The 16,086-nt window shown below is 48.4% G+C and overlaps 1 protein-coding gene across 2 annotated transcripts in view; it reads left to right on the top strand.

Annotated features, from left to right (window-relative positions):
- BLK (BLK proto-oncogene, Src family tyrosine kinase) overlaps positions 1 to 6,760 on the top strand; it is a 45,797-nt gene extending 39,037 nt beyond the window's left edge. For both annotated transcript variants that reach the window (XM_040599174.1, XM_040599175.1), the window contains exons 11-13: positions 2,387 to 2,537; positions 5,486 to 5,617; positions 5,991 to 6,760. In XM_040599174.1, coding sequence (XP_040455108.1) covers positions 2,387 to 2,537; positions 5,486 to 5,617; positions 5,991 to 6,199 — 492 coding nt within the window. In that variant the 3' untranslated portion in view covers positions 6,200 to 6,760. The remainder of the gene's footprint in view (positions 1 to 2,386; positions 2,538 to 5,485; positions 5,618 to 5,990) is intronic.
- The last annotated feature ends 9,326 nt before the right edge of the window (positions 6,761 to 16,086 follow it).

The raw sequence follows: 16,086 nt of genomic DNA, 5'->3' as shown, positions 1-16,086 counted from the left end.
TTGATGTGTTTCCATGTAAGAGGCAAGTGCTGTAGCCAGAGTAATCTGCACTCAGGTATAATCACAGGGGTGACTCAAAGCAAAGCTGCTGGCCAACACTGTGCCCAGCTTTGAGGCAGGGACAGCAGATGTTAAGAGTACTCATACATTTATTTAACACATTATAACTTGCATTGAGCACGTGGAGTAATGAAGCATTTCCAGGCAGGTGGGTGGAAGCATCTGGGGAGAGCTCAGTGATCTTCTCTGTCCCAGGCACGAGTGTGTATAGGTCTGACAACACACTGGCCACAGGAACCCCTGGGAGAAACCTATCCCAGGGCAACTTCATGTACCCAAGCCTCCTCTCTGAGTGCAGGGTTGAAGCCTTGGATGTGATTGCATGGCATGGCCTCAGGTGGCCAGAAACCCATCCACTACAATGGTCAAACAGTCCCCACAGTGGACATCATCACCAGGGTTGAACAATTGCCTATGGACATCACCTCTTTATAGGCACCTGGAAACACTCACCCACCCCTCACACCCCTCTCACATCCCTCCACCCTCTTTGCAGGATCCTGCACCATGCACCACTTCCAGGACCAAGATAGCTGAACACAGACCAAACCAATACACCCCAACAATATAATAACCCACAGAAGCCACCTGCAGCACATGGGGTAGGAAGGATTTTGCCCATCCCTCAAGGCATGGGCTTCAATTGGAAGGACAGCTTTCATCACTACCCCTCCCACACCAGCACCACCTCCCCAGTGCAGGGATTCAAGCACTCACTGGGTAGCTCTGGAAGGAGGAGGAGGAAAAGAGCAGTCTCTCGAGCTATTTTGCAGTCTGTTCATCTGAGGTGTCAGGATGACATAACAGCCCAACAGGCACCCAGTCCTCTTGAGTCCAATAGCATCCGTTGGAGTTAAAATTACAACTGTCTGGGCCAATGCACTTGACCCTGTGGTCAGTCTTGAGGGTACACGCTCAACAGCACAGCTGGAACGGGCCCATCACTGGGTACTATCTCATTAACATCAGGACAGGAAATTACATCAATTCTTCCATTTTCCACCACAGCAAACAGCACTTGCGCTGAAGGGGTGTTGACACAGGTTAGAAATGCAGCTTTGGAAAGTATGTGTTAGTATCCTGTTTAAAACCACATGTAAGTTGAGATGCTGATGTGAATCTGTATGGAATGGAAAATTGCTCTGCCCTCACCCACAGACGCATAAAAGCTTTAATAGGTACTAACCATTGTTAGCAGGGGTTGCATGCATCCACTCACTCTCCTGTCAAATGCCTAACCCAAATCTGAGGCTCAACTGATAGAGCAACTTTGCAATCTCTGTTTTCTACATCCCCCTGCACCCCACAATAAAACATTGCAGCCTACGTTTACAGAGGTTCATCACACACCAGGCACCTGCCCAGTGCTGCTCCCTGCTCTGAGGACCTAAACATTGCAAGATGATCTTGGGAGCAAGAAACTCCCAAAGTGAAGTTTGGAGATGGTTGAAGAAGGCAGCACATGCCCAGGACAGGGCATTTGTCCAGGGACATACTCTCTATCCCAGTCATGTTTCTATGGGTATCTGAGTTTTCTACTCTAATGCATCCTGTAGGTATCAGAGGGGAGAACTGTCTTGTGTCCTGGGTCCTAGTCTGGATCCAGCACAGGGAAAGAAAAGGTCTCTGTTTTACTGTGGAGGGATCTCCAGGGGTCTCCTCCCCCCCAAAAAAAACCAGATCAGTGAGGGATAACAGAGGAGGATGCTGAAAAAATCTAGTTCTCCTCCTAGATCTAGACTTTTCCACTGTGACTGAGGGACAGACTAGTTCTTTGTGGTTGGTTTTTTTTATTTTTTTTAATTCACGTATTTAACCTGGAGTGTTTGCGATTAAAATCCCAACTAGAGAGGAAAGTCATGTGGCAGAAACTGGGATTCCAGTGATGTGGTTTCAGGTTTGCTTCAGCTTTCTGCATCTCGCTGAAGCCACAACTCACAGCTGTAACTTCTGAACAAAACAGAGGGTGATGCTTCTGTTCTGCTTGACTTGTCTGCTTAAAGCTTTGGGTGGCCGGATGTATGCTGGTAAGCTGAACATGTGCACACATACACGGGCAGTATCTATTTATTTATGTATGTATGTATGTCTACCTGTTTGGCTGTCTGTTGATCTATCCATCCATCCATCCATCCATCCATCCATCCATCCATCCATCCATCCATCCATCCATCCATGAGGCATGTATGCATGTCCATGCACATGGAGGCATGTGAGCAACCCTGTATGCATGCTGTGCTTTTGCAAAGGTGGGTAAGATGAAATCAAGTGAACTTGTTGTCATAAGGAGGTAACTGATGTAGGTGGACTCTTCCTCCTCTCCTAGGTGGCGGAGGGAATGGCATACATCGAGCGCATGAACTCCATTCACCGTGACTTGAGAGCCGCCAACATCCTTGTCTCAGAGACGCTCTGCTGCAAAATTGCTGATTTTGGCCTGGCCAGGATCATCGAGGATGAATACTTGGCACAAGAAGGTGGGTATCGTTCCCAGCATTGCCTCACCAACACATTACCCTTATCTCTATTTCTTTTGCCACACAGACATGCCAAGATATTGGGCATCCAAGGGCTGGACTGGGACCAGGCACAGGGCAGCACTGCCAGTGGCATGAGACCAGAGCCTCCACTGCTGCTGTTGTCAGCGCTCAGGCAGCAGGCACAGGGCAAAAGAGCCAGGTATTGGGTCCTAGGAGAAGCAGCAGCACCTGAGGACAATAAAGAGCAAGTGAGGTTTGCAGAGGGAAATGAGAAAAAAAGTCTTTTGGCACTGTTTGGGGGAGTCCTGCTGAATCTCAGGTTGTCTTACTGGAGAAATTCGACCTCCGCTAAATGAAACCTGCTGCCTGTGCCTATGTGTCCACAGTGAGTCAGTCTGAAGGGAAGGAAATAGCATTGTAACTTGGCCACCGCATTGCAGAGGGGAGCGGGAGCCACGAATCTGGACCCAAGTGCAGTTTCCAGATGTCGCAGGCAAACAGCCCAGATCAGATCAGGTCCCTTCCATAACAGAGGGACAACTTACAAAACGTGGGAGAAAGTTTGCAGCTTGGTAGGCGTTTCTCAGGGGAACAGAGTACCTTGAGCATCTGAAAAAAACCCTAAATTAAAAAGGCATTAAAAAATATATTTCCCTTTTAAATGTGAAATTTCTTTATTAATCCACCTGCAAAGCCAAGCTTCTTGCTGGGACTGAGTATCTGAACTCATGGTGAACAGGAGAGCATGACCATGAGAGGTGCCAACTGGTTTGGCTGGTGCAGAGGTCCGTCTACAGACATTTGACAACAGGGTTAAGGCGATTAAGTCAAATTCCTCTGGTGGCAGCTTTGTCTTTGTACTTTCTCTGTACTGACTTCTGATTCTGAGGTCAATTCTGAGATCGTGTCACTCAGATTGCAAAGAGACTTCATAGAGCATCAGGGAAACAAACAGAAATGAGTGAAATAAAACAATTAAGTCTAGCTTAAATGGCACTTACCAGAAGATTTTAAAATTTTGGAAATCTGTCGTCCTCTAGAGTTGGGATGAAGCTAAAATTCCCTATAAAAATATGCTGGGGAAAGCAAATTGAATAGATTTACTTTTTTCTTATAAGATAGGAAACTTTTCTTTCACTTTCATAGAACCATAGGATGGTTTGGGTTAGAAGGGACCTTAAAGACCATCTCGTTCCACTCCCCCTGCCGTGGGCAGGGACACCTTCCGCTAGACCAGGTTGCTCAAAGGCCCTTCCAGCCTGGCCTTGAGCACTGCCAGGGATGGGGCATCCACAGCTTCTTCTGGCAACCTGTGCCAATGCCTTACCAGCCTCACAGTAAAGAATTTCTTCCTAATACCTAATTTATATGTACCCTATATCATTATAAAGCCATTCCCCCTTGTCCTACCACCACATGTCTCCCTGGAGCGTTCTCTTCTCCAGGGGCTGAACAACTCCAACTCTCTCAGCCTGTTTTGATAGGAGAAGTGTTCCCAATTTGCTGTCCCAAAATACTTTACGATACAAATTATACCCATTCCAAGATATAAAACTATTTCAAAGTATTAAAAGCTGGCAAATGTAATTTGTAAAATTTCATGAAAGGTTACTGTGAGATTGCTGCATTTTTTTAAGGCACTTTTTAAAGGCATTTTTTATCCATAAGAGAAGTTTCAGTGAAATCAGTATAATTCTGTTAACATACCCAAAGGAGCTACATTTCCAGTGGAAAACAGTTCCTATCAGCATTTTTCCAGCTAGTTTTAATCTGAAATAACAACTGCCCCTCTATCTACTTTGAACAATTTTCACTTCATAGATTGCATTTCCGAGCCTCGGCAGCCTACTTGTCAGAGTATGATGTGCAAGAACAAAGGTAGTTATTTCACACACTACATTTTGGCTTTCAGTCCTGAAGGGATATCTACAAATAAAAATGTGGTTTCCTCTGCAGTCCTTAACACATTCAGTTCCTGCTTAAAGTAGTTTGGGGTGAGGTTTTTTTGGCCTTAGCTAAACAGAAATTGCAATCTTATGGTCATTGTTGTCTACAGTGTGCAAAACAAGAATTTGGGAGACAAAGTAAAATGAGATTTCTTTTGGGTTTAATATACATAGGCAGCTTTAAGAACTGGAAAAATAATATTTGCTGTATTGATTATACACTTTTGCTGAAAACAGCCCCCTTCCAATGAGTGATTTTACACAGAATATGATCCTACTGTTGTTGCCTGCTAATAAAGCCACTGGAGGCATTGACTTTGAATAGCACAGACACAGAGTTTGGGCTACAGAAGCCCACTGATCCCACACATCAGGTTGCTACCTGAAGAGTGATGGGTCTCTGACGAGAGCTGCTTGGTGCCCAAGAGCTGCGGCAGGCATTGCTGATCCCAGCATCACGACCTGGGCGCGCATGGCACTGGTCAGCCGTCCATGCTACCATTCCTGGCTCCATTCCTGAGATCCCATTGCTGAACATGTAAGAGACTCAAAGGTGCTCTAATACTGTGGATTCGTCTAACTTCATCAGTAAAAATGTTTACCTGGAGTTTTTTAATATGCATATTATCAGTTACCTAAGGCATTATGTTTTTTTCATTATTTGGCCTCCTCGTATCAGTAGCTATGGTTGTTTGTAAGCATATACATGTGAATAATTTTTTTAAGATGAAATAGCCTTGAATGCAATGGAGAAAGAATGAAGAAAGGCAAAGACATGCCAGGTAGAAATGACCTTTTATTAAAAGCAGGAGATAGGCAGCAATTGCCTTATCTCCATAAATCCATGGTTTCTTCAGTAAGTCCCATCACAGCCCCCTAATACAGCCAACAGCCCTCAGGACCCCAGGCTAGGTTTGGGGAGCTGCTCACCCATGTCTGTGGGAGCAGAGGGAGATGCTGTACCTCCATGTGCTATTTCCCTTTCTTTCTTCCAAACAGGTGCCAAATTCCCAATCAAATGGACGGCGCCAGAGGCCATTAACTTTGGAGTTTTCACCATCAAATCTGACGTGTGGTCTTTTGGCATCCTCCTGACAGAAATCGTAACCTATGGCAGGATCCCTTACCCAGGTACAGCGCACTGTGAATACAGGATGAGTGTGCATCGACTTCAAAACATCTAAAAAGTTTTGAAGGCACATACCCAAGTGTGCACATGTGTGCCCAGACACACACGCTTGTCTATTCATGCTGAGTTTCCTTTCCTAGGCTCCCACGAGCCTCCAGTATAACCGTGCAAGGCAAAACTTACAGAGGGGAGTCAGGGAGGGGACAGAGGGATGGAGGGGGGAGTGCAACCCTGAGGAAGGGGTGGTTCCCAGGTATGGCTCAGCATTGCAGTCCCTCATACCCTCCAGCTCTGCCTGGATGTGAGCTACTGGGGAGCACTGAGCTTCACCCCCAGGGTGCTGAATAACTCCTGATGGTCTGTGTTTCCTCCCAGGGATGACCAACCCTGAGGTGATTCGCAACCTGGAGCGGGGCTACCGCATGCCCTGTCCGGACATGTGCCCTGGCGAACTCTACAGTATCATCCTGAAATGTTGGCGAAACAAGCCTGAGGAGCGTCCAACCTTTGAGTACCTGCAGTCAGTCCTTGAGGACTTTTACACCGCCACAGAGAAGCAGTACGAGCCGGAGCCTCTGCAGTAAGCCACTGTCCCACCAGCACCTGGGGACAGATCTGGAGGAAAGCCACCATCCGGTGATGGCTCATTTCAGGCTTTTCCCTTTCTCCTATGTGCCACCAAAATGCATTTGGAGATGGGGAATGAGGAGGGACATGAGGGAGGTGGATGCTGCCAGCTCTGTGGTTATCATGGAGACTAAAGTGGTGGCTGAGAGCTGGCACAGCTCCTTCCTCATCCGCCTGGGAGGTCTGTACCCACTTTGCAGACATCATCTCTGCCATGAAGGACAGCCAAATCCCTTGTGACCCACCTGGACCAGAAAAGCCCCTCAGCCCTGCAACTGCAGCTCCTGGAAGAGGGGACCATAGTCAGGGTGAGGGTACGGGGGTGCACAATCTCTCCCCAGCCTTCTGATGTCACTGCCTGCAATACTACAACCCCTGTCAATCCACGGACAGGGGTGGGAATACGTTCTGTCTGCACCTCCTTGGGCCACACACCAGGCCCCCAAGCTCTGGAGCGATCTCTTCAGGTGGTGCCATCCCTCTGCCCCAAGTCAATAATAAAGAACTGGATACAAGCATTTCCTGTTTCTTTATTTGGGTGTCAGGGTGAGAACGGGTGCCTGTGCTTCCCATGCCCACCCCAGCCCATGGAGGAGAAGGGGTGAGGCCATGGGGCTCTCCGGGCAGTGCGGGGTGATGCTGGGGTGGTACCCCGGGCGGGAAGGGGGGATGCCTGGGGGGCACGTCACCGACCGGCACAGCCAGCTCTGGAGAGATGTTCGCGATGTGGCCACGAGATGTCCCTCCTTCCCTGCTTCTGGGTGGGGGTTAAAGTATCCATATTACAAGATCTCTAAAATAAAAAATACACACACCTCGCCCCTTGCTTTGCTTGAGCTCTTCACTGCACAAGCTCCTGATGCAGCATCAGCTCATCATGCCAGTCCCACGGTGGGTCCTGCTCCGCACCCATCACTAAGAGGGTTCAAATTCCATTTCCCTGGTTTCTGGTGCATCTTTGACCCACAGCTCCGGTGGGAATGCCCACATCAGGCTGCAGGGTGCTTTCTACTTTTGCACATTGCACTGGGTTGGGGAGTGGAGGATGAAGGAATGAGGCACAGATGGAGCACTGAAGGGGTGTTAAGAGTGAATGCCAGGCTGGGACCCAGGTGGACTCTCTTTCAGGTTACAGGCTGAACAGCATCTCCCCAGGGTACTTGATCTGTTGTTTTCTACCCCTTGCACCAGATTTTGAGTCCTTCTGCAGAGGGTGCTTTTCACTGTGTGACAAGGATGCTATGAGACAACAGAGATGACCCATGTGCCAGTAAAAAATACCTGACCACCACCAACACTGACAGAGAGTTACCTGCTGCAAGAGAGTCTAGAAGGAAAAAGGAGGGGGAAGAATCATACCAAATCTGTAGAGACAACCAGGCTAACAGCAGCTACATTCAGTCCAAGGTCTTGATTTTCAGTGCTATAACGCCGGTCTGTCACCTGTGACCAGAGAAAAGCCCCGACCCTGATGCCAGCATCACTTCCCACGTACTCCTGATGGGACAACATGTTTGTGTCGGCGTGAACAGCACTTTGCCTGGCTTCAAATGCTGTTCATCCCTCCTTTGCAGACCCTCAACTGAGAGAAACAGCCTACAGGGGCTGATTTAGCATTCACCAGAAGCCAAAGTCTCTGGATATGGTTGGTTTGCACAGCTTGGAAATGTCATTCCCTGCATCTTGAGGAGGGAAGGAGGCTTTAACAGCAGTAAATAAATGTCCCAGACACAGGAGGAAGGGGACTGGGTGAGATGATCCAGCCTTAGAAATCCTAGGTGTGGTGGAGACAGCCCAGGGTGTCCAGGATATTTTCACAGGGCTGACAAATAGGAGTCTATGGGAGACCTGCACACCTCTAGGACCGTACCTGGAGCTGGGTGGGAAACCTCAGGGTTTGGAACAGAGCATCAGACACGTGTGTTCAGGAGGTGGGATTTCACCCAAAGTGTCCAACCCTGAAGATGACTTAGTCCCTGGTGTCTCACAGCTCTTTTCTTGTCGCACCCTTAACACATCTGATCTGCAACTGCTTTCAACAGCAGACCCATGAGCAGCTTTGCTCCTCATGGAAGAAGATGAGGTTTTCACCCAAGCATTTCTGTGAGCCATAAGAAGTCATCCTACATGTCCTGGTTTTGCCTATATTTTGTGTGACCAGGGCCTGGACACAGCCCTCTTCATCAAATCAACAAACCTTGTCCACCCATCTCCGTCTTCACAACCTGGTTCCTGGGCCCCGTGAACCCAATGCTAGTAGGTCCTAATGCTTATTTAAGATAAATCAGGCTAGATGCTATGCTATAACTATCTAAAACTATCGTGCTAGAACTATACAAAGCCTCTTTCAAAAAAAAAGTCATTTATTCAATAATTTCACTGGAGTCGAAGAAGCAGTCTTTCCCCCTGCTTGAACTTCAGCTTGGTCATTCACATGTACCAGGAACTCCATGCACGACCAGCAGATTTCTATTAATGAGATAACACATTGCAAATAAATACAGATGAAAGACATTTGACTCCTTGGATGTAAATATTTTATTGAACTGAAAACTGTGGATCATTTGCACTGGAACAAACCAGGAAGAAGAGTTACAGGGTGTCTGCTAAGCACTTGTGAATTGCATTATTGCCCAAGGCCAAAAAGTCAAGTATTGTAGCTCAAATTAGAAAGGAAATGGATATTTTTATAGCCAATAACAACACGTGGCTGAGCCCAGAGTGAGCATAACAAAGAGACTGCAAGCTGTGCTTCCTCTGCACTGGACACCACAGCTCTTTTTTGTTCATGCTGCACAAACATTTGTTGAATTTTGTTCCCTGCCACACTTGTGATAAATGGATGGGGAGACACTCACCTGGCTTCATAGTCACTTGTGCTTCCACCATGAAACCATTGCAGAAGCCACTGGCAACTCTGTCTTTGCTTAGGGAAGTGGGGCTGGGGGTTGCGCCACCAACTGGAGTCGCTACAGGTGGTGGAGGGAGACCCTGAGCTCTGTGTGCAGCCATGGGTTTATGCAACAGCCACCAAAACCACTGGAAAATGGACCCCACAGCTCCACCACAGCTGAGGTCATTCAGTTAAGGACAAAAGGACCTGCACTCTAGTCTGCACCCTGGACATGTACCCCACGGACTTCAGTCAAAAACCTAGGTGAGAAGTGGGATGCTGCCTCCTGTGAACTGTATTCCAGGGGACCAGGATGTCTCCAATGGGCCCAGCAAGCTCTGCAAGAGCCTCTTCATCTCCATATCTACCTGGCAGCCTAAGAGGTGTCTTTTCACCATGGGTGAGCTCCAGCCAGAGGCTCACAGGTGAGTCTTAGAGCAGAAGGAAGGTGGTAAAAGTGATCCAGGTTCTCAAATTCCATTTGTGATTCTTGAATGACCTGCAGCAGGGACCCTATCATTCACACAGACAGCTCAGTTACAAGGACCCTGTGAAGCTACCCAAGAGCCTGTTGTTTATTTTTGTGCAGGCATCAGCCTTTGCAAGGTGTTTTCCAACATAAGAGGCAATTCCTGCCACATACAGAGCATGAACTCTCTGAATGGCCCAGACACGGATTAAAAGGGGTACTTAATGATAGGTATCTTACATAACAACCAAAATAGTCCTCTCATTTCTTCCCCAGGTACCAAGTGGTCTTTCCAAAGATCACTGGAATGGTCTTCCTAATTCTTGTAGGGAAAGAACCAGACCTCCATTATTGGTCTTTGCTACTGCTTTCCCATGCAGCCTTGGTCCTGTTACTTCACCCCCATTCTCTGTCTGAAATTTTGCCTGTGCAGTTGGTATCTAGTCTTCCATTGGCCTTGAGTTCATCTGTATTAACACTGTTTGCAAGTGGTTTGAAGCTCAGGAGGGAAGGTTCTTCTCAGTTCTGGTATTTCTCAGTTCTCCACCTCGCAGAGGTAGAAATATCCCTGTGGCTGCAGTGCAAAACCTTCTCCAAGCAATAGCTGTGCACTGTGACATCTTAGCAAGGCAGACAGTGTGTCTGAAAACTTGGAGCCAGGGCCAGGGGGTGAGACAGGATGAAAAAAATGAGCAGGTGATCAGAGTAGAGAGGTGAGAGTGACACCAAGAGCAGAGGAAAACCAGTGAGAGGGCAGGGCTGTGGGAAGCAGCAACACTGAGGAAATCAAGTGGCTTCTCTGATGTCTAGTAAGATGTGAACTTCAGCTGAGGTTTTTCTCGTAACCCAGGCATTCATAACAATGTGGATTTTCTCATGTGCAATAATAGATTAAGCGTAGCATAGACTGTAGGTTTTCCTGAATGTCTTTAGGAAGCTGGGTTAAAATCGGAGCAGGACAAGATTTGCTGAGACGGAAGAACAGAGCAGGGGGAGGAGGGAGCACATAGCCCTACCCATGCGATAAAGACTAAGGGCTTCTCACATAAGGCTTCTCTACCTTCTTTTTCCTCCCTGTGCTATATTAACACCCTGATCTGCCTGACTCTGGCCCACACTGCAACACTGTGTGTGCAGGACTCAGCCATGGGAGGGGTAAAGGGGGAAAGTCCATTATGTTTCCAGACCTCTGGCTAACAGGGGAGCTGGTACGCTTCTTGGGAATGAGGTTGCCCAGTAGAGAGAGGTCTGCATCTACTTTAACAGGCTGCAGCTGGACCCTGGAGCTGTGAGGTGGGCTTGGCTGGCTGGTGTAAAACAAAAGCAAAGCCGCGATGTATCGAAGTCATGTCCTGGGAAATGAGCTTTTTGCAATGCCATCCCATGCTAGGCTCGTTAGTTCCTGAGAAGAACAGCATTGGCAGGCACAGCCTCACCAACAGTGCACGCTGGCATGTGCCAGGAGCTCAGGACCTCTCCCAGAGGCATAAAGTGATGATCCAAGTGTCACCGCCTACTCCATGCAGGACAAGGTGCCTGGAGCTTGCCACGTTGCCACCAAAAAGTGAGTCGTTGGCCCCAGAGAAGGAAGGTGGTGAGGAGCCCTCACCTTGCTCTGTTTTACCTCCACCTACACATGACAAAGTAAATATCCCCTGGCAAATACTGCAGAGCTAACAAGGGCATCAATGGCCTGCCTGACTGAGCTCTGATCTCCAAGCTGTGCCACCAAAGGGAACAATGACCATTTTTTTGCCAGGAGGGCCTCCTCCCTGGCCAGGGAGCTAGCCTAGTGCTTACAGCCAAGGGAGACTTCATCTGGCTTGCTTCTACAAGAAGAAGTCTTGGTTCAGATCATCCCCATCAACCACTCAGTGCAACATCGCATCTCTGCCAGCAGCCAGAAAAACCCTCTATGGATAATATGGATCAAGGGGAGCATTTTCTTTATACACCCAGGGTCCACGGTGGCTCCAGAGAGGTTTGTGGGATATGTCAAAGACTCTCTCCAGTCCTGTGGGGTTGCAGGCAGGAGGGCTGGAACTGTTTCTGGATGATTGCCCATCCTTCGGTGATTTATGTCAGCTGTTATGGCACTGTCCCTGGCTTGGAAAAGTTTCTAAATCACTGGTTTACTCTTTCTGCTCTCCCAGGGCTCTTGCTGTACCCTTCCCCTGTCCTGCCCATGGGATCTGCCGTTACCCACCATTGGAGACAGGCTGTGACTTGCCATGGGTCCCCCTTTTCTAGGCTGCTTCCAGACCTCCTTTCTCCAGAGTTTCCCTCCCCATCAATCTGTTCAAGGTCACTCCCAGTTAAAATTAGCAGCTTATTCAACATTGGAGAGAAGGGACGGCCAACCTCTCTGGCCTGCTCGCAATCCTGGGAGCTGTCGTCAGGGGATCCAGTTCCGACTCCCCTGAGGTGAGGGAGCCGGCGCCTGCCATCCTCACAGTCATAAGCAAAGGACTTGCAGCCAGCTCACCCTCTCTGCCTTAAATCTGAGCTCCAGATCTGTGTGCCAGCAAAGAAGGAGGAAGGAGCATCTCCCCGGAGCCTCCAGTTCCCATCACCCTCCTCTGAATGCCAGATATCACCCTCATTGTACCCAAGCCAGATGTTTTACTGGTCATAATTGTCTCTGTGATAGCAAAAGAGTTCCCCCAGCCTCTCAAACCTATATTTAACTCGTCCTCACCTGATCCCTCTTCCTGGCCTTCTCATATTTCTTTCCTTTTTTTTCCAGGCAGGCTGAAGCCACAGGGTGGAGGTAGCAGAAAGGCAGCCATGGCAGGGTGATGCAACTTTTGCTGTAGTTAGTTCCCTGCCCTGCGTTGAGGATGCTCTGGGGTGTGATGTCTGGTCCACCAGGAAAGAGTGCAGATGGTAAAGGGAATCAGGGCCTCAGTCCCAGCTTGATGTGTAGCCCAGGAAAGCATCCCCTTGCCCCACACAGCAGTAACACTCATGTAACTTGTCCCTTTGTAACACATGCACTGAAATTTGGTCCCAAGGAGAAAGAGCATCCTTGTTTCCCTGATGTATCAGTCAGGCTGTCTCCTCTAGGCTGAACTCAACACTGAATTCAAATATTGGTGTATGAACCACCAGTAGTTGATGTGGGCAGCCGTGATTGCAGAAAAAAAGGAAATTACGTGCACCTCACTAGGAGGAGAATGAGTGAGCATGGCAACCCTACCTTTGCACCAGGCATCTGCGAGTGAAAATCCCTGTGGTGGCACTCCTTAAGAGAGTCTTCAAAAACAAAGGTGTTTCCAACATCAGGAAGAAGCCAAGAGAAACTGTGTAACACCTAAACTTTTCCTTATCACTAAATGCCACCTGAAATATGAACAAATCCAAGATTTTCACAGAGAAAATATGCTCACTTGAAGCTGTCGAGCAGACTCTTGGGATCAACAAACGGCCACAAGAGAGGGGTAGGAGAGGTTTTGCCACAGAAGCTAGGGTTTTGGTGGAGTTCCTGGGACAAAACCTGGATATTCGGAACACTAAATTCCCAGCCTAGCGGTTAGTGCCCTGGAGAACAGCTACCGGGGTGAAACTCCCATGCTACAAATCTCCTACGCAAAATGGAAGAGCTGGAAAGGATGAGGTTAAGAGAAGCTCTCCTGGACTAGCAGACAATCATCCACTGAGCCCTTGTCCTTCTGGCAGCACTGATGAACCTGGTTTCACCTGGCTTCTGGCCACCCAGTGAGGGAGGAAGGTGTCTCTTGCTGTAGCCCTGATTTCCTGGCCAGAAGAGTGAAGATGGGAGAGGTATTATGTTCTTGTGAGCCTCAAGGAAATGGTCAGCTGAGGAGAAGAGAGAGCCCATGGATGTCCTTCCTGAGGGGAAGTCTGTAGCATGAACGCAGTCCTCATTACAAGAGCTGAAAGAGATATTATGAATGCCCCAGGTGCAGAAAAAGCTTCAGATTGGAGGAAGCATTTTATCAAACAACAAGTAGTCCACCTGCAAGGACCACCACCGCCACCTGAGAATACAGTTCATTCAGCCACATTTCCCAAACCACCTCATTTGGATGGAAAACTTACTGGGCCTCCAGCAGGTCATGAAAGCATTTTCAAAGTCTTAAAAATACTGATAGTGGGAAAAAACACCACTTCTCCAAATCTTTTCTCTATATCTTGAACAACCATGTGCCCCTGTGGCCTACCTACAGCAAAATCCCTCACAAAGCTTTGGAGAGCAACTGTTCTATTTCAGTCTCTGGTCCTGTCTTGCAGCTTTCCTTCTGGCTTTCCTTCCCAAAGATGCCACTCTTCTGAGCAAATTCTTCATAGTGAAGTGCAAAGCAGAGGTCCTTGGAAGCAAGTCAAGGTGCTGAGTCCTTTTGCTAGCCAAGCCTGGACAGCACAGGCCTGAGGATGGGGTACCTTGCTTAGCTCTCCTGTTGATACCCAGCTCAGGCATGAACAATATGCCTTTCTTTTGGCGTCATGTGGGCCTGAAAGATTACTGCTTCTGGATTTAGACATGGTGGTGGTCACCACTTCTCCATCAAGGGTCAGCAGGCAGTAACAGGAAGGTGGGTTGCAATTAGCAGCTCGTAGTGAAGTCTTTGAAGGATAAAAACAATAAATGTAATAAGGAGGGTCACACGCTAAGGAAGGTTCAATGTACAGGTGTGGAGCTGTTCACGTGGACCCATTTGACCAGAAATGGGAACTATAGCCATATTGGTGTTGGGGAATGAGGACACCTAATTTGGACCTACCTGCTTCCACTGGCATTTAATGCTCACCTCTCTGCATCCCTCCGTCCATGACATTAACAGGGACTGCAGTCGGTTTTCTGAGTTTTCCTGAAATTTGAATGCCTGCTGGGGAGCAATGAGAAAATAGCAGAGGAACAAGCCCAGGAGCAGGAATTTCCAAGTAGAAAGTGGCATGTAGGAACCCAGCCCAGATCTGAGTTCATGTGTTTTTATTTGGGAAGAAACCCTTCCAAGAAAGATCTGGCTTGGTTGTCCATGTTCTTCTCTGCTAAACACCAGCAAAGTGATGTGGGCAACAACAGACCTTCCCAGTGAGCCTTATGTGTGTGGTGGGCTGCTCTCCCTTGCCCCACATGCTAGGGGTCTCACCCAGGCCCCTAGCTTACCCATAGGGATTCATTGGGAAGGGTAAAGACTGGAGCTACAGAGGGCAGTGCTGGTTGCTAAGAGGATATCCCCCTTGCAAAGAAGAAAGGCAGAACACAGAGAACCTCCAAGCCATAGGATAAGCCTTGACAGGGATGTGCTCTTGCAAGCAGAGGGATGTTCAGCTGCTTTGACCAGGTACATGAGAGTGCCTTTGCCCCATGTTTTCTTTTCTGGATCAACCTTTCAGAACAACTGGCCTGTACCATCCAGGAGGTCAGAAATTATTATCATAACAAGCCCTTCTGCACCTGAAATTGGACTCTGCCCTACAGCTGGGACATGCTCTGACCTTTCTTTACCAGCCCTTTGCCCTTGCCATCTTCAACCAAAGACCTCAAGAGCCTTCCTGCTGCAGGACAAACACTGCTAGGGCTGTTCTGGCTGGTGTGGACTCTCCAGTACCTTAAACTTTTGAGCCTACTCATTACAGCTGTGCTGGTAAACAAAGTACCTGGCCTGTCCTCTGATCCTGAGGCTAGTCAGCCTGCTCTGGACGTGTCCACACTATTAAATTCTTTCAGTCTCCAGAGCAGGGTGGACATATTCAAAATATGTTTTGGGAATGGTGTGTGCTGTCTCCAGTCTGATGCCCAGGGGTTGCTTGGGATGTTAGTTGAGCTGGGCCAAGCTGATGCTGGGAGCATGTTAACAATTTAGCAATGCAGGTGATCAAATACCTGGCTGTGTTGAATTTACTAGTACAGATATATCCACTAAGCCCGATTTTGCCTGAAGTCACCAGCACTGGTGAACACAGCCACCTTGCTCCATAGGCCAACACCACAGAGGTTGTTAATCAGCCGAACAGGATAGACTGGGAAACAGCACCTCTGCCGTCTATGGACTGGCAATTATTTATCCCGGGGGTTTAGATGCTTGTATTGGTTCCCAGTCCTGGACCTACATGGGCCAGGAGCCCCCTGCGTAGACTGTATCTCTAGATCTCCTCTCCTTGAGCTGTGCAAAATCACCACACAGCTCATGTCGCACCGTAGGTGGTCCTCCAGCCCCACCGCATGGTCGCTTCCCTCTGATAACTCCGAGGTCTCAAAGGTCAACCCAAGGGCAGTGGGTGGACATGTATCAACCAGCTTTGACACACTGCACTCCAGGAGTAGCTGTGTTTAGACCCAGCGACTCTCTGATCTTCAATAACCTGGCAGCAGCTTGTAAACAGTGGGCTTGATGTGATAGCATCCTCAGTGAGCAATTTACACCCTTCCCCCTGATTCTCCTACCCTCTTCTCACTCCCACAGCATTGGGAGCCTGAAGGAGAGGCATGTTTGGAGCCAAAATTGCAAAGAGAG

This window comes from Falco naumanni, chromosome 6 (assembly GCF_017639655.2).
Source record: "Falco naumanni isolate bFalNau1 chromosome 6, bFalNau1.pat, whole genome shotgun sequence".
NCBI lineage: Eukaryota > Metazoa > Chordata > Aves > Falconiformes > Falconidae > Falco > Falco naumanni.
The sequence above is the reverse complement of the archived record's forward strand: the minus strand, read 5'-3'. Positions and strand labels throughout refer to the sequence as shown.